General features: G+C 48.8%; 1 protein-coding gene across 1 annotated transcript; it reads left to right on the top strand.

Annotated features, from left to right (window-relative positions):
• Positions 1–12,340: 12,340 nt before the first annotated feature.
• On the top strand, positions 12,341–16,539 carry LOC146333924 (protein ABHD8-like). The gene is made up of 4 exons (XM_084825291.1): positions 12,341–13,041; positions 14,059–14,229; positions 15,135–15,351; positions 16,381–16,539. Exons 1-4 carry the CDS (start codon positions 12,341–12,343, stop codon positions 16,534–16,536), a joined length of 1,245 nt encoding a protein of 414 aa, XP_084681417.1. The 3' UTR covers positions 16,537–16,539.
• Positions 16,540–18,696: the final 2,157 nt, after the last annotated feature.

Below are 18,696 nucleotides of genomic sequence, written 5' to 3'. Positions count from 1 at the left end.
GGGGCGTGGGCCCTGTGCAAGTGCCCGACCACGCAAGTGCCCGACCCTTGACGCCGGCCCTGACTGTTACCCCTCGCTTGCTTGGCAGGCAGAGCTGGTGAGCGGGGAGGCTGCAGCACCTCCTGCTCGCCACCGCCGTGGTCCGGGCCAGGCGAGACGCAGGTGAGCAAGCAGGTTGCCCGGGCGAAGAGGAGGTGGAGCGACTCCAGGGGGGTCTTGCCAGCGGCTCCCTGTGGGGTGCGGGCCCTTGACAGCACTGGGCTAAATAGTCTTTTGGCCTGCCACAGTGGGCCCTTTGTATGTTCGTATAGTGCAGTTGGCAAGGGGTGTATGGAGGCGCGTCTGTGTGCATTAGTAGCATCATTCCTGTACAGGTGGGAGAGCATCGATGCTTCTTTCCCCAGGGGCTGGGGGCACCTCTGGAAAGCTCCTGCTGTTCTGCTGTTGTTCTAGAATGCATGCTACATTCAGCCTGTCCCTCCAACCCCCTCCCCTAGTATAGACCTCTGTGGGTGTCACATCCTGGGAACCCCTGCGGGTGCATTCATATTCCTGCTTTTCAACAAACAGCCCCCCCCCCCGTTATATAAAATCCAAGCACTCTCCACTCAAAGTAGGTCAAGTAAAGCTGTGTGGGGTCCCCCCCTTTCTCTTCCCTTAGCCCCCCCCCCACGCCACCCCTCTTCTGGTTGCTTCTACCAGGCATTCAAGATACAGAGGTGGAGGATCGGTGCCAGCCCTGCTGGGTGGTGGGCTGGATTTTGCGGTTTTGCCCTGCATTTGTATGAAGGCTTCTTGGGAGCAGAGAGTGAGCTTTCAAAAGGAGGCTAGCAAGATTTCTTTCTCAGAGGGATTAATCAGTTGGCAGTATTAGCAGCCTGGCCACTTTTTAATCCTGCAGTGTTTTGTGCATGCGTCTGTGTGTTTTAATTAGAGGCACAATTTTGCAAGCAAGAAACATAAGGATTAGAATGGTAATAAACCATGCACTGTGTGTGTGTGTGTGTATATATATATACACATATACATATATACATATATACATATATATACACACACACACACACACACACACACACATACATATACATATATACCTATAATCTGCAAATTGTATCCTTCAGTTGCACCATTTATACATGGACACGCTCCCTCCCTCATCCCACATAAACAGTGTGCGTGAGCATGCATATGTCTTTACAGCACGTAAAACCCAACATAAGTCCTACTTAGAGTAGAGCCGTTGAAATGAACGGGACGTCAGTTAGTCATGACTAACTTCTATCCCATTTATTTCAGTGGGTATACTCTAAGTAAGACTTATGTTGGGTTTTACCCAGCATTTGGAAGTTTCTCTTGAAGCAAGCTAGGAACGGGCTCCGTAGAGAGGGGCTGGATTTGGGGGCCACCTGAACAGTGTAGCTGCTGGAGCAAGTTCTCTACAATAACAAAAGGGGACGTGTGTCTGTCTGTCTGACAGCACCATAGCTCCAAGACTGTGACACATAGACACCTGAAACTCGGCATGCATGCGAAGGGAACCCTAGGGGTGTGCACCTAAGGGTTATTTTGCTTTTAAAACAATTTTAATGAATTTATGTGTCCAATATGTCTGTGCGGTTCAAGCTTGCACTATATCTTCAGCCACTATGAGCAGATTTCCATAACCAGCACATAGCTTTGCAGTCCACATAGCAAGGGTGTCTAAACATGCATAGAATTGTGTCCTAAACAGCTTAGGACCCAAATATCTGAAGGACTGCCTCTCCCTCTATCAGCCTGCCTGGGCCTTAGTATCTTCAGGGCGGGGTTATTCTCCAAATACATAATGGGGCAAACGGGACCTTTTCAGACTTGGCACCCCGATTGCAAAACACGTTCCTCGTGGTGCAACAGGCGCTAACATTATATTCTTTCCAGTGCCAGATCAAAACCTGTTTGTTTGCCCTGGCATTTTAAATTGGATTATAAAGACAGGTGGTATTGTGGCCTATTTTTTGTATCTCCCCTTTTTTTTGGCTGCAGTTTTATTAGGCCTTTTAAAATTACATTTTGCAAATTACCCAGGTACCGTAAGATGACCCCTTCATGGATCACTGCCTTGTTGTGGTGAAGGGGCTTGCGTAACTCAGTGAAGCCATAAGCTATGCCGTGCAGGGCCACCCAAGATGGATAGGTCATGGCAGAGAGTTCTGACAAAATGTGGTCCATCGCAGAAGGAAATGGCAACCCACTCCAGTATTCTTGCCAAGAAAACCCCATGGAACGTATCACAAGGCTAAAAGAGATGACGCCGGAAGATGAGCCCCTCAGGTCGGAAGGTGTCCAGTATACTACTGGGGAAGAGCAGAGGGAATTTCCAAGTAGCGCCAGAAAGAGTGAAGTGGCTGGGCCAAAGCAGAAAGGACACTCAGCTGTGGATGTGTCTGGTGGTGGTGGAAAGAATGTCCGATGCTGTAAAGAACAATATTGTTTAGGAACCTGGAATGTAAGATCAATGAATCAAGGTAAGCTGGAGGTGGTCAAACATGAGATGGCAAGACAGAACATCAACATCAGTGAACTAAAATGGACAGGCATGGGCGAATTTAATTCAGGTGACCATCATATCTACTACTGTGGGCAAGAATCCCCTAGAAGAAATGGAGTAGCACTAGTAGTCAACAAAAGGGTGGGAAAAGCAGTACTGGGGTACAATCTCACAAACAATAGAATGATCTCAGCACGAATCCAAGGCAAACCATTCAGCATCACAGTAATTCAAGTCTATGCCCCAACCACTGAGGCCAAAGAAGCTGAGGTTGATCGGTTCTATGAAGACCTACAACACCTTCTAGAACTAACACCAAAAAAAGATGTCCTCTTCATCATAGGGGATTGGAATGCTAAAATAGGAAGTCAAGAAATCACCGGGATAACGGGCAGGCATGGCCTTGGTGTACAAAATGAAGCAGGACAAAGGCTAATAGAGTTTTGCCAAGAGAACACGCTGATCATAGCAAACACTCTTTTCCAACAGCACAAGAGGCGACTCTACACATGGACATCACCAGATGGTCAATATCGAAATCAAATTGATTATGTCCTTTGCAGCCAAAGATGGAGAAGCTCTATACAGTCAGTGAAAACAAGACCTGGAGCTGACTGTGGCTCAGATCATCATGCAAAATTTCAGCTTAAATTGAAGAACGTAGGGAAAACACTAAACCGTCCAGGTATGACCTAAATCATATCCCTATGAATATACAGTGGAGTTGAGGAATAGATTTAAGGGATTAGACCTGATAGACAGACTGCCTGAGGAACTATGGATGGAGGTCTGTAACATTGTTCAGGAGGCAGCAACTCAATCCATCTCAAAGAAAAAGAAATGCAAGAAAGCAAAGTGGCTGTCTGAGGAGGCTTTACAAGTAGCTGAGGAAAGAAGGGAAGGGAAAAGCAAGGGAGAAAGGGGAAGATATATCCAACTGAATGCAGAGTTCCAGAGAATAGCAAGGAGAGACAAGAAGGCCTTCTTAAATGAACAATGCAAAGACATCGAGGAAAACAATAGAATGGGAAAGACTAGAGATCTGTTCAAGAAAATTGGAGATCTCAAGGGAACGTTTTGTGCAAAGACGGGCATGATAAAGGACAAAGAAGGCAGGGACCTCACAGAAGCAGATGAGATTAAGAAGAGGTGGAAAGAATACACAGAAGAACTATACAGAAAAGATCTGAATGTCCCTGATAGCCATGATAGTGCAGTCACTGAACTTGAGCCGGACATCCTAGAGGGTGAAGTCAAGTGGGCCTTAGGAAGCATTACTAACAACAAAGCTAGTGGAGATGACAGTATTCCAGCTGAGCTATTTAAAATCATAGAATCATAGAATCATAGAATAGTAGGGCTGGAAGGGGCCTACAAGGCCATCGAGTCCAACCCCCTGCTCAGTGCAGGAATCCAAGTCAGAGCATCCCTGACAAATGGCTGTCCAGCCTCGTCTTGAAGGCCTCCAGTGTGGGAGAGCCCACCACCTCCCCAGGTAATTGGTTCCATTGTCGTAATCCTACAAGATGATGCTGTTAAAGTGCTGCACTCAATATGCCAACAAATTTGGAACACTCAACCATGGCCACAAGACTGGAAAAGGTCAGTTTCCATTCCAATTCCAAAGAAGGGCAATGCCAAAGAGTGTTCAAACTACTGCACAATTGTGCTCATCATTTCACATGCCAGCAAGGTGATGCTCAAAATCCTACAAGCTAGGCTTCAGCAGTACGTGAACCGAGAACTACCGGAAGTACAAGCTGGGTTTCGAAGAGGCAGAGGAACTAGAGATCAAATCGCCAACATTCGCTGGATAATGGAGAAAGCGAGAGAATTCCAGAAAAATGTCTATTTCTGCTTCATTGACTACACTAAAGCCTTTGATTGTGTGGATTACAACAAACTGTGGCAAATTCTGAAAGTGATGGGAGTACCAGACCACCTTACCTGTCTCCGGAGAAACCTGTATGAGGGTCAGGAAGCAACAGTAAGAACCGGACATGGAACAACCGATTGGTTCAAAATTGGGAAAGGAGTACGACAAGGCTGTATATTGTTCCCCTGATTATTTAACTTATATGCAGAGTACATCATGAGAAATGCTGGGTTGGATGAATCAGAGGTCAGAATTAAGACTGCCGGGAGAATTATCAACAACCTCAGATACGCAGACGATACCACCCTAATGGCAGAAAGCAAAGAGGATCTAAAGAGCCTCTTGTTGAGGGTGAAAGAGGAGAGTGCAAAAGCTGGTTTGAAACTCAACACTAAAAAAACGAAGATCATGGCATCTGGCCCCATCACTTCCTGGCATATAGAAGGGGAAGAAATGGAAGTAGTAACAGATTTTACTTTGTTGGGCTCCAAGATCACTGCAGACGATGACTGTAGCCATGAAATTAAAAGACGCTTGCTCCTTGGGAGGAAAGCTATGGCAAACTTAGACAGCATAGTAAGAAGCAGAGACATCACCTTGCCGACAAAGGTCCGTCTAATCAAAGCTATGGTTTTCCCAGTAGTAATGTATGGCTGTGAGAGCTGGACTATAAGGAAGGCTGAGCGCCGAAGAATTGATGCTTTCAAACTGTGGTGCTGGAGAAGACTCTTGAGTCCCCTGACTGCAAGGAGGACAGATCAGTCCATCCTAAAGGAAATCAACCCTGAGTGCTCATTGGAAGGACAGAGACTGAAGCGGAAGCTCAAAGATTTTGGCCACCTAATGCGAAGAGAAAACTCCCTGGAGAAGACCCTGATGCTGGGAAAGATTGAAGGCAAAAGGAGAAGGGGACGGCAGAGGATGAGATGGCTGGATAGCATCACCGATGCAATGAATATGAACTTGAGCACACTCCAGGAGAGAGCGGAGGACAGGAAGGCCTGGCGTGCTCTGGTCCATGGGGTCACGAAGAGTCGGACACGACTTAATGACTGAACAACAACAACCATAAGATGAAGTTGTTGTTGTTCAGTCGTTCAGTCGTGTCCGACTCTTTGTGACCCCATGGACCAGAGCATGCCAGGCCTTCCTGTCCTGCACTCTCTCTTCATCTTCATAAGATGAAGAGCAGTATATAAATATTTCAGACAAATAAATAGCAGTAGTAACTGGCATTACCCTGGCATCCAGAAGATAATGTGATGTGCCCAGTGAATTTGTTTAGGAATTCCACTACAAGGTTTCTCTTCACTGACTTGGCCTCGGAAGAACAATTTGGAGAATTCCTCCTTCAAGCCCCTCCCTGCCCAAAGCAGCCATTTGGAGGGAGGAACGTTAGGGAGAAGGCAGCATTGTCCAACAGACTGCCCTCTTTCTAAGCCTTTGCCCCTTTATCTCCGCAGGTGCACTGTTGCTCTGATTCCCATTTGCATCAGTATGTTCTGGAATGCCTTCGGAATCATGGAGTTCTAGGCATGGGTGGGCATCCCTGAATTCCAGTGTATAGTCTGAGGAAGAGGAACCTCTGAGAATTGCAGAATTACACAGGAGACAGGGAGAGAGGAGAGGCTTGCCTCTTCAGCTTCACCCATAGGCTCTTTCTGTTGAGACTTGTTTGTTCCACTCGAAACCATATCCAATATGTGGCCACTCCCTCAATGGCTTTTGCCACAGCAGAAATTGGGGGGGGGGGGCGCGTTCTTTTCATCCCAGTAGGAAAATAACCAACCAGGGTTAGTTTCCTAGGAGACAACGGAATGTAGCTCATAGACGGCTCCATCCGACGTCTACAGATGACAGCCAGTCCCTGCAGGTATTCTTAAAATAGCTGTGTAGAGCTCCAAAATATGCATGCAGGCTACCAGCTGTATGGGAACCCATGAAAAAGTAACCGTGGCTTCTTTTGTGCTTAACAGGGCCTCAGAAAACAAGTCTCCAAATCTCTCTATTTTGCACATAAACATCCCTCCCTTCTCCTCACAGAGCCACATAATTTGAACAGGTGCCACATCTTTAGAGGGCCCCACAGGAAAACAAAAACAGCCAGCAACACATAACCCTATCTGAATTCCCCACAACACCGAATTACATACTTCTATGGAACCCCATATCATAGATGTCACTCAGATCTAAGGGGCTCCATCTTTCCTCCATAGATCAGGAGCATCCGAGCACCACAGGGCTGGACATTTTGCTCTGACAATGAACCATTGCTCTAATGGTTTCCCCCACACTGTCTTCTGGAAACCGCATGCATGCAGGATGTGGCGTCTGCTATTTCTGCTTGGATTCTTAATTACGGGGCTATTGTGATCAGAGGAAGCAAGAATGTTTTTTTGCAGGCTGGAGGCTGCAATTTTGCTGTCTGCCTTCCCCATATTTCAGCCAAGCTCATCCTTCCTAATAGGATAGGAGGTGAGATGCTTATGTAACGCGGTTCATTTCTGACTCGACAGCCATGAGCAACATTATGCAACTGGCACTTAAGTTGTTGGGGGTTTTTTAATCGGTCAGACAGACTAGACAGTACCAAACTCCACCCTGGTTTCTATGGTTACCAGCATCTCTCCCTCTCAGCCTCTTGCTCTATTTTGTTCTAGCAAAGGTCCCCTGCCACTTGTAGGGTTTAATTTTATTTTCTGCTCTGTGAAGGAGTCCTTGGCACAAATAAGAGAGGGGTTGGCAGAAACAGCTGTAATTGGCTGCCATTTTGCCAACTCTGGGTTTCCTTCCTTCATAGCTCACTGATTTTGTGGCTCAGTTCGCACATGGATTTAGTACTTCTCAGGTGCTGTCTTGGGCTGAAAGCTTAATCTGGCATGGGTGTTCCTGTGTGTGTCAGTTAGATGGCTTTAAAACCGGGATGGGGAATGTGTGGCTGTCCAGATGTTGGATTTCAATTCCCATCATCCTGCACCATTGGCTATGCTGGCAGGGCCTGATGGGAGTTGCAGTCCAATGACATCTGGAGGGCCACACATTCTCGGTCTTGCAAGGCCAAGCTATTTTCAGTATGCAGTTGTGCAAAATCATGTTTGCATTCCAGATAGGATATTGGCATTTCCTCAGCAGGGGTCAGATGCTGAGACACTCATTGGGCTCTTGGGGGGTGGGGGGGCTTTGTTGGTCTTTTAGTTTTGTTTTTAGCTTCAGCAAACTCTGTTCATGCTGATGCTCCCTTCTTCTCAGTGGCCCTATTTGTGGTTCTCATCCTATCGGCACGGGACCACCAAGTTCAGTATTAGAAGGAGCAATATTAATAACACAGCCTGGATTGGAGACACAAAAGAACGATAAGGGTGGCAAAGAACAAGTGCAAATTCCACCCAGAACTTTGGGCATCAACTCCAAACACTGCCTCCCCGTCTCTGAATCTGTGCTGCCAACTAAGAGTTCAGAAATTTCTGCCTTGACTTGATCCCCAGCTGACTGACTCTGCTGTGCGGGGTGGCAGCCTAGTAACTAACATATGGTGAAGAATGATAAGTAGGCTGTTTTCCAAGAGGAGCAGGTTGGGAAACAGCTGAAGCTCATGGCCAAGATCCAGCCTCCACTTCCTCCCCTAGACACGTTGGATCATTTCTCAGCACACAAACCCATTTGTTTCATTGTCGGCCTCTCTTGATCCCGTCTCCCTCCAACGTTTCCCCTCTGACTTTGAGGGCGTGCCCCCCATTTTACCCTGACAACCTTTTTCACCTGGTTCTCTGGTGGCTTTAGCACATATGCAGTGTTGCAAAGGCCAGGCCTGTGTTGGCTGGAGGATGATGGGAGTTGTGGAATGACCTGCCAGTTGAAATGCACCTGCTGACCTCTTTGAAGGTTTTTAAGCAGGAATGAAAGACTCTATTATTCCAGCAGTCCCTCCCTGTGTTAGAACTCTTGTTCCTTTTGCTGACTTTTGTATAATGTTTTTGAGCTGTGTTATTTTTAAGCTGTGTTGTTTCGTTGCTGGATGCTTACCTTTTGTTAAATTGCTCTTAGTTCAAAGTTGTTTTTAATTATATGTTTGTGTATATTGCCTGTGTGTTTTTCTGTCAATGGCTCTTAACCCCTGTATACTGTAATGTTTTAACTTTTGTAAACCGCCCTGAGAGCTTCTGCTATGGAGCAGCATAGAAATAAAATTAAATAAATAAATAAATAAATAAATTGTGTGACACATCTGGTGGGCACCAGGCTGGAAAAGGCCCATCCAAAGGGTTGTGTTCGCTCCCCGCCCCCCGCTGCTTTGCTCTGCTTTCTTTCCATCTAATGTGGATGGTAATTAGGTGAACGGTCTGCCTCTTAATGAAATAAGGAGTTCTGCAGAATGTCTGGACTCCTCTACCTTCTGATGGGGCCGTCTCAGCCTTTTCGGCCCATGGGAGGGGTTTGGCTGGCTTTCCAAACAACCATCCATTCCTGCCTGGCTCCCAGCCAGTCTATTTGTGCAACAGAATCTTGGTTGTACTGTACCACTTCCAACTGCAGGTGCTGGTCATGTCTGTGTCAGGGGACGGGGAGAAGGAGGGAGGTGAAATGCTTTAATGCCCCTTCCAGGGAGAAACCAAAACCAAACTAAAATCACAGTGTGCAAATGCCTCTCCTGAGGTGTCGTTGCTGGCAGGGAGACCTTTCAGCTACAATATACAGGTATTTTTCGCCCTACCCATTTTGCCTTTGGCCCTGCCTACCACTGGCCCCAAGGGCTTCTCTGAAATTTAATTTGGGCTGAAAGGGTTTCCCCACCCCGATCTAAGCACCTACATGGTTCTCCTTTACCAGGCAAAGCTCTTTCTTTCCTTTACCCCATCTTTTCAATGGGCATGCTGTCTGGGGATGATAGGAGCTGTAGTTCAACACATTTGGTGGGCAGCAAACTGAGGGGAGGTAGAAGTGGATTCTATAAGCCTTCTATGTGGAGGGGAGGAGGTTGGAGGGGAGATATTCCATCAAACACCTGTTTATTCATTTCATTTCTATACCGCCCAATAGCCAAAGCTCTCTGGGTGGTTCACCTAACCCTCCGCGCACGCACGCAGCCCAAAATGACTGTTGGCTGCACACTGCCAAACTGGAGGCTCACCCAGGGCGGTGCATGGGGAAGGCGTTTGCTGCTCCACAAAGCAGCCGTTTTTTTAATCAGCCAGGCTTGGCTCAGCATATCCCGCCTGCTCTCCACCTCTCCCTGTTCCAGAGTCCACACCAACATCAATAATTCATCGTGTCTACATCAGCTTTTAAAATCATGAACGTGCCATCAAGAGGGAGATTTCGGTACAAGGATCTGACACGGTCCCTCTCCCCTTTGCTTGCAGGGAGAGTATTCAGCAAAGATGCTGCTTCTGTGAATCCAAACATTTGAAAAGACAGTGGACTGCCCTATTTTTTCAGAGCTCTGATCATTATTAATTCCAAGTGGAACCGGCAAGAAAATGTTGTGGCATGAAGTTCAGAGTTCCAGATACTACATTCCATTCCCCACCCCCTGCCCCGATCTTCCTGCAACAATTTCCCCCTGCCCAAATTGTGTGTCTGTGTGTGTGTGGAGCTGCACTGGATGGCACAGCTTTTAAAACCAAGGCTGCAAAAAGGGCATGACCTGCCCCATTCTTCCCAAGTTTGCATACTTTCCCAAATTTCACAGAGGGAAATACTTTTTCGTTGTGCTCCGGCAGCTTATTATACATGTAATCATCATGGGGGTTGGACTCGATGGCCTTGTATGCCCCTTCCAACCCTACTATTCTACATTTCTATATTTCTATATAATTGTTCCTGCTAACAGCAAACTTAGCCAACAGGAATGTAGCCAAAACAGGGCCACTGAGAAACAAAAGGGAGGTATCTGTATACTCAAGGGAACTCAAGGCTTACATAAACACACACACAGTTATAAAAGCTAAGGGATAAAAGAGAATCTCAAATGAGGACTGAGAATATTCAGTAGCTGCAGACTGTCAGTTGGAAAAGGAAAATGGGGGGTGGGATGTAATGGAGCCCACTGAAGGAGGGGCTCCTGTTAGGAGGTGTTGAGGCACTGCCACATTTTGGGGGTACAGCTCCTATCAGCATGTGCTAATAGCAAACTGAGACACTTGACCAGTTATTGCTTTAGAAGCAAAGAGGGACCCCTGAAAATGTGGTTTCTGCCCACCTGAGCGGTGTGTGAGGTATGCAGAAGAATACAGGATTATAAATTAAAAGAAAATTTAAATTAAAAAACACACACTCATATGCACCAAAAATAACCCGACAAGGACCTGTGAGCTTCCAGGACTTGAGAGATAGGAACACCGCTTATGGTTTTTATTATATTTAGCAGTATATAAATATCACAAAGAAATAATAAAGAGATAAATGTCAGTGTGAGAGAGGGAGACTGAGTCGGCGTGGTGAAGATGGACTTTTTTTGCTCAAGCCCTTAACGTCTAGCAAAGGTAGGAAATACGGTGTCCTCCAGACGTCTGGGACTACAACTCCCATTATCCCCAACCACTGACCATGATGGTTGTGGTTGATAGCTGCTGTAGCCCAACACATCTGGAGGGCACCGCATTTCCTACCCTTGACTTATAGCAAGCATCCTGGAGTGAATCAGATTTCACTTGTGGGGGGTTATACGTGGCATGAAGTAAAAAAAACCTCCTCTCCCTGCACTGCGCAGAAATGTGTTGTGGCTGGAGGGGGGGATGTACGGCAACATTTTGTTGTAGTTCTCACTTGTAAATCATAGTAATGATGAAATAGGGACACATTTATTTATATACCTCCTTGTTCTCATGCCAATGAAGTCCTTACCTGAATGAGACATTTATTTTCTCTGCCCTGCAGTGGCTTCTGAAGCAACCCCAGCAGCGTGGTGGTGGGGGTTATTAAAACTGGCCACTAACATCGTCCTTTTTACAAGACTACCCTGGCCTCAAGTCCGGTCGTGCTTCTCTTTGGATAATGACTGCAATCCAAACACAGCCAGCAACACTGATTATTACCTGGCTGGGAGGGCATGGAGGCGGGGAGGGAGAGATGGATGTGTCGCCTGTCTTGCGCTGAGGTGCGAGCATTGAGGCGCAAGCACACCAGCATTGAGACGCTGATGCATCTGATGTCCAAGCTGTGGCCTTTTTTATAATATTAGAACCCAACGGGTTCATCCCATGAAGCGGATTGGTGGGAGATTCAGGACAGATAAAAGGACTGCTTCACACAGCGCAGAGTTAAACTGTGGAATTCGCTACCACAGGGCGTAGTGATGGCCATCAATTCGGATGGCTTGAAGAGGGGGTTGGACACATTCCTGGAGGAAAAGGCTATCAATGGCTACGAGTCCTGATGCCTATAAACTACCTCCACTATCAGAGGCAGTGTGCCTGTGTACACCAGTTGCTGGGGAACATGGGCAGGAGGGCTGTTGTGCTTGTGTCTTGCTTGTGGGTTCACAGAATCACAGAACAGTAGGGTTGGAAGGGGCCTACAAGGCCATTGAGTCCAACCCCCTGCTCAATGCAGGAATCCAAGTCAGAGCAGCCCTGACAGATGGCTGCCCAGCTTCATCTTGAATGCCTCCAGTGTGGGAGAGCCCACCACCTCCCTAGGGAATGGGTTCCTTGTAACAGCTGGTTGGCTGTTGTGTGAACGGAATGCTGGACTAGAGGGACCCTTGGATGATACCACAGGACTCTTCTGATGCTCTTATGAGGACGCTGGTTTGAATCTCAGCTCTGCCAGGAACTTAAGTGGCCTTAGCCAAGCCATGAAAGGAAAACAGCAATGGCCTGCCTTACGGGAGCGTTGGAAGGGTACTCGTTTCTTCTGGGATGGGAGGCATCCTGCTTTTGGTCTGGGCTGCTAACTAACATCTGCACTTGTTTCCTTGGTCTGCAGGAATCGCCATGTTGACCAGCATTGCCGACGGGGTCCTGTGTTGCCTGATGGGCAAGACAGCCAATGCAGTGGGTCCCCTGGAGAGCGTCGAGTCGAGCGATGGCTTTAGCTTCGTGGAGGTGAAGCCCGGGCGGGTCCTGAGGGTGAAGCACGTCGCCCCGCCCCGGCTGGCAGGGGTGGAGGAGGCAGCCCAGAAGGCCGGCGCTGTGCACTGCAAACGTCGGATCACTGTGTACCGCAATGGGCAGATGGTCATCGAGAACCTGGGCGACTCCGTGCGCTCTGACATCCTCCATGGCCAGAATGGGATGGAGCTCAACAGCACCGTGGAGCTGGAGGTCTCCGACACCAACACCGCACCCTCGGCCAACCCTTCCGCCACAGCGGTGAAGCGGCGCCGGCGCAAGCCCAAGAAACTGGTCAACATCGACTGCACCAAGTTCATCAGCAGCTGCAAGGGGACCCATACCGATGTGGTCCTTTTCTTCATCCATGGCGTGGGGGGTTCTCTGGACATCTGGAAGGAGCAGCTGGACTTCTTCACCAAACTGGGCTATGAGGTGGTGGCTCCGGACCTTGCCGGCCACGGGGCAAGCTCAGCCCCACAGATCGCTGCCGCTTATACTTTCTACACCCTAGCGGAAGACATGCGCACTGTGTTCAAGCGCTACGCCAAGAAGAGGAACATCCTCGTTGGACACTCGTACGGGTAAGAGCGGAGGACACAGCAGGGGTGGTTTTCCCTGGGTTTGTTCCTCAACCTGGCTCCCCCCAGATGTGCTGGATCGCAATTCCCATCATTCCCAGCCACTGACGCATCTGGAGGACAGTGCCCCCGTTTGCCACAGCTTTTGGTTCTTTCCATCTGTTTGCATCTGCTTGCTCTTCCTCATTACCCATGCACATATCTGCAGAGCTTAAAACAACAACACTGCAAAAAAGTAACCGTGATGTGATTGTGTGTACAGTTACATCAAGATTCTTTTGGTGCAGTGTCTTATTATTTCTCATTTATTTATTTACTGTATTTTTAAACCACCTGATAACTGGAGTTCTCTGAGCAGTGCACAGTACCATAAAAACCATAATCATGTTTTCAAACATGAGAAGAAGGAATAAAAACAGCAGAGAACAAAACCAGCAGCAAAAAGTAAAACCATTCCAGGACACAAGACCAAATCCAAACCTTCAATCTTACTGATTTCATTTATGACAGTCTCCAGTTGGTTTTTTATATGCCTAACTGCCATGCGGGGGGGGGGGGGCTGTTCCAGCATGTGGGGAGGGGAGGGGAGGGTTAATTCTTCCTCCTCAGCTGCAATCCTCCTTGAAAATTGCCCCCCCCATGATAATGAAGCAAAGAAAAAAAAAACTTTCCATTGTCAATGGACATTCAGGGCTCTGGGAAATAGCTTTGGGGGCCCAGGAAAGAGAGTCAGGGCTCTGGGAGATTCAGGGCCCCTGGGAAATAGAATCAGTGCTGGAGCTCCATGGGACCAGGCCTAGCAATGCCTTAAGATGCATTAGCAAACCTCTCCACCTCGAATGAGTCTAACCCCCTTTCAAAGCCATCCAAGCCAGGGTCCACCTCCAGATCTTGGGTTCCAGGAGCCAATTCTGTGCTGCACTGTCGGAGCCCCTCACTCGCAGTTCCAGATTCAAGCTGCCCTCCTTCTCACCCAGTTGCCGCTTCCCTTCCCTTCTCCTCTCCTTCTCCTCCATGCAGGGTCTCCTTCTGCACCTTCCTGGCCCATGAGTATCCAGACCTGGTGCATAAAGTCATCATGATCAACGGGGGAGGGCCCACCGCTCTGGAGCCCAGTCTGTGCTCCATCTTCAACATGCCCACCTGTGTCCTCCGCTGCCTCGCGCCCTGCCTGGCTTGGAGCTTCCTGAAGTGAGTCACTGAGACCCCCTGCCCAGGGGCTGGGGGAGACGAAGCATTGCCGGGGAGGGCGTTTCTGAGATAGAAGCCAATCTCTGAGGCCCGAGGTTGACCGGGGAGCTATGGAGGCATCGCTCAGAACTTAGAACTTGGGCTTTGCATGCAAAAGGTTCCAGGTTCGATCCCTGGCAGCATCTCCAGGTAGGGCTGGGAAAAGAACCCTGTCGGAGGCCCTGGAGAGCCCGTCCTGCCAGACAATCCGTCTAAACGATCCTGAGCTAGATTGGTCTCACTCGGTGTACAGCAGCTTCCTTCAATCTTATTTAAAATCAGCCTCTGATTCAGATCCATGAGGACTGGAAACGTACTTTATCTTTAGCTCAGTGGTAGAGCACCTATGTTGTACACAGAAGGTCGCAGGTTTGGTCTCTGGCATATCAAATTAAAAGGAACTTGGGTTGTGGGGCTGGAATGGGGCCCCTGGGAGCAGACAACACTGGGTTAGGTGGATTGGATACCACAGAGCATACCTGGATACAAAACCATCAGCTTGTGAAATGTAACCTGTTCCCAGTTTGGCAAGTCTTGACTCCCTAACAGCTGTCCTTCAGTCTCAGGATACTTTAGGGTGGGCACTGCCACTCTCTTCTGTTCCATCCTGCACGTGGCTCATCCCACCAATATTAAACAAAAGAATCCTGTTGGCACTCACCACCTGCGTTCACTGCTAGAAGGGATGACAACGATAAGGCCTGTATTTCTTTTCTGCCAGACCCTGGCTTTTCTTTCGGGGAGGGCTCAACACAGTTCTTGTTGCAGATCTACTGCCGTGCCCCCAAGCTTAGGAAAGGACGTAGCGTAAGCACATTCAGATCTGTATCCAGAATTCTTCAGACCTCTGAATTAATCCTGTGCAGGGCTGGGTTTGCTCGCCAAGGCTCCAAGGAGAAGCAGCTGCTGAAGGAAGGGAATGCATTCAACGTCTCGTCCTTCGTCCTGAGGGCTATGATGAGTGGCCAGTACTGGCCTGAGGGGGACGAGGTCTACCACGCTGAGCTTACAGTGCCTGTGCTGCTGGTGCATGGAATGCACGACAAGTTTGTCCCTGTGGAAGAGGACCAGCGGATGACTGAGGTATGGTTCACATAGAGGGTCAAGTTACCCAAAGAGTGTGTCTGGAATCCATCCACAATTCCCCCCTTCTACCACCTTTGCTTTTCCTAGACTGTTCCTTATGGATAGAATTACGTAACCTACTGGCAAAGAAAGACTGAAACGGTGCTCTTCAATGCACTTGAGTGCTGTCCAGTTAATTCTTACAAACTTTAAAGCAGGGAACTGTTGGCAAGTGCACTGATGGAAGACGTCCAGATGGGGTAGACGTCTAGGGCGCCACTCAGGAAAATAAGCGGGAGGGCCCCAAACACAGCAGGGCTGGTTTGAAGCAGGGGAAGTAATACACACGACCATCTAAGGCAGGGGTCCCCAAGCTTTTTGGACCGAGGACACATTTGGGAATTTGAGAAACTGCTGTGGGCGCCATCGTAAAATGGTTCCCATGGAGGATGGGTCTTGTCACATAATGGCTGCCATGGGGGCCTGGCTAGTCAAGAGGTGGGGGAGAAGAGAGAAATAGTGAGGCTAGGAGCTGGGAGGGAGGGGGAATGGAAAAAGTTGCTTTCTCCCCCCCCCCATTGTTTTCTGTCCACACATTGGACAGAGTCTGTAGCTCAGGGGCTTCCAGGTTGTTCTTTGCTGTGAAAGATCTCTGAGCTCATTCCCTTACCTCTCCGGTTAAAAAGATCTCTGGTGGAAAGACAACAACAGGCCCCTTCTTTGCCAGATTGCTTCTGCAAGTCAGAACAAGGCCATTCTGGGTTTGATGGTCCAAAGGTTTGACTCGGAATAAGGCAGCATATAAGGCTGAAAGGATCCAAAGCAGCCTTCCCAAAACAGATGTGCCAGATTACAGCCCCATCGTCCTCAGCACACATGGGGATGGTGTGAATTGTAATCTGACATCTGCGGAGTGCTGGGGTCGGGAGATCTAAAAAGGGTATAATCCTAACGGTGAGTGAGATGACACCTTGAGGCCCCCTTTCCATGTCCGCACGCAGGAAACTGAGTTATCCTGGCCCCCATCTTGTCCGCTTTCGTCCTCAGATCCTGCTCATTGCATTCCTGAAGGTGATCGATGAGGGCAGCCACATGGTGATGCTTGAGTGTCCCGAGACGGTCAACACTCTCCTGCATGAATTCCTGCTGTGGGAGCCCGAGGCGGTTCCAGCTGGAGACGGGCTGGAAGTGGAGAAGAAATAAAAACAAAACAGAACCCCATAGCAAGTGAATGGGCTGCTTGCGTTGCTGCTTCCGGAGGAGGAATGTTCCCAGTTTGGAGCCTGCGAGGGTGGAGGGCGTGCCTGTGGCATTGGCCCAACCTGCTGCTTCCGGAGGAGGACTTTTCCCAGTTTGGAGCCTGCGAGGGTGGAGGGCGTGCCTGTGGCATTGGCCCAACCTGCTTTAGGGGCAGGGGAGAGCCCTGTTCTTCCCTGAAAAGGAGCCGGCAGGACCAAACAGGGTCTGGGATACGCAGGCCCAATGCAGGGACTCAGTGAACTCTCAGACATGCCAGGACAGAAGGGAGAGTTAGCCAGTGGCAACCTCTTGCCTCAGTAGTCCCTTTGTCACATCCTCATTCATTTCACACACTCAGCCTCAGGCAGGCCCAAGAGAGGCGGGTGCTGCATCGCTGGGCTTCCCCTCGCTGCAGGACTGCAGAGATGGACGGAGAGGGCTCGGAGCACATCCTTTCCCCGACTGTGCTGAGATGGCGGTCCCTTCTCTGTCACCAAGCCAAGCTGGGCATAGTTGGCACACAGTCAGAGCCGACTCAACAGAGCTGGGGCCGGAGGGAAAGGCCGGAGGGTCCCGCTCTATGAAACTCTCGCTGCTCCTTCAAGGCCTGAACTGATTCTCCATATTGGCTGAATCAGAAAATGGCAGGGGCCAGGGGAATGTATCAATTGCTGCAGGTTGATGTTGATGTGGTTTTTTGCTAGATCCTAGTAAGCAGCTAGAGGAGGATCAAATGTGAGGGGGGAGGAGGTTCCCCCAGTGTTATTTACTCATCATACACCTGTCCCGGCCTTTCACTTTCAGAGGTACTTGGGATAATGTCACCCCAAAATTCTTGCATCCTTTCCAACCTGGTGGTCTCCAGATATGTTGGACCGCAATTGCCATCATTCCCTGCTAGTCCCAGCTGGGAATTTATTTATTATTAAATTTATTAATCGCCCATCTGGCTGGTCACCCAGCCACTCTGGGCGATGTACAACATACCATAAAACAATTTAAAACAATAAAATTCTACCATAATTTTTTTTTTTTAAATACCCTAACCCACCCCAAATGCCTGCCTGAACAACCACGTTTTTAATGCACGACGGAAGCTCATTAAAGAGGGGGCATGGCGGAGTTCCCTAGGGAGGGAGTTCCACAGAGTGGGGGCCACCACAGAAAAGGCCCTCTCCCTCGTCCCCACCAGTCTAGCTGTCCTGGCTGATGGGACAGAGAGAAGGCCATCCGAGGCTGATCTTGTTAAGCGGCCTGTCTGGTGTTGCTGGAGGCGCTCCTTCAGATGGGATGATGGGAGTTGCAGCCCAAGCCATCTGGAGACCAGCTGGTTGGGAAAAGCTGTCCTAAGGCATAAGATTCTGCAGCCTGCGCTAAGCGAGGAGATACTTTTGCTACCCTTTGTTGTTTTCTTTGCAACTTCTACATAAACTTTGTGGCAAAATAGCACCCCCAAGGATATTGCAGGGTAAATGACGCCCCCTCCAACCTTTGGCACAGGGGTCTGGAGAGGGTGGTGCAATGTAAGCAAGTCACACTGGTGTGGTGAGATGGATCAGCGCCCCTCACTATCGGCGGTTTTGCTGCCACCATCCAATGCCTTCCTTATCTCAGCCTCCTGGGGCAGAAGTAAAAACCAGCAGGAAAGCCTCTTGAGAGATATAATCGCAAAGACCTGTGCAGGAATAGGAAGATCACTGTAAACTTCAAGCTTTGCCCCCATTTGGCTGGCAACACCAGTGGAGAGAGGAACAGTGCTTTTCTCTAAGCCCTTTAGTTTTGGAGAGAACTCCTTGGTTTCTCGCTCAGCTTTGTACAGACAAGCACTGGGTTGATTTTGGAGGCATAGCTCGGTGAAAGAGCCCTGGCTTTGCATCCATAGGTTTCCAGGTTCAGTCTCTGGTGGCATTTCTAGAGAAGGGCCGAGAAAGACTTTATCCAAAGCCCTGGAGAGCAGCTGCCAGTCAGTGCAGACGATACTGAGCAATATAGACTACAGGTCTGATCTGGCAGAACGCAACTCTTCGTGTTCCTGTTTAAAAACAAGCCTTTATTCAGAATCATGAGGACTGGAATCTTAATTTGGTTTTCAGGAAGAAAATATAACTTAGAGCCCCTGCTCTG

This window comes from Heloderma suspectum, chromosome W (assembly GCF_057233095.1).
Source record: "Heloderma suspectum isolate Gila_16-S chromosome W, 16-S_ref, whole genome shotgun sequence".
Lineage (NCBI taxonomy): Eukaryota > Metazoa > Chordata > Lepidosauria > Squamata > Helodermatidae > Heloderma > Heloderma suspectum.
Note: the sequence above shows the minus strand (reverse complement) of the source record. Positions and strands in the feature narration are given on the sequence as shown.

What these genes read in the sequence shown, in the direction of transcription:
- LOC146333924 (XM_084825291.1), top strand. Translation starts at nt 12,341, where the DNA reads ATGTTGACCAGCATTGCCGACGGGGTCCTGTGTTGCCTGATGGGCAAG. An exon ending in CTCGTTGGACACTCGTACGG is followed by an intron (nt 13,042 to 14,058) that starts GTAAGAGCGGAG and finishes TCCTCCATGCAG; the next exon opens with GGTCTCCTTCTGCACCTTCC. An exon ending in AGGACCAGCGGATGACTGAG is followed by an intron (nt 15,352 to 16,380) that starts GTATGGTTCACA and finishes TTTCGTCCTCAG; the next exon opens with ATCCTGCTCATTGCATTCCT.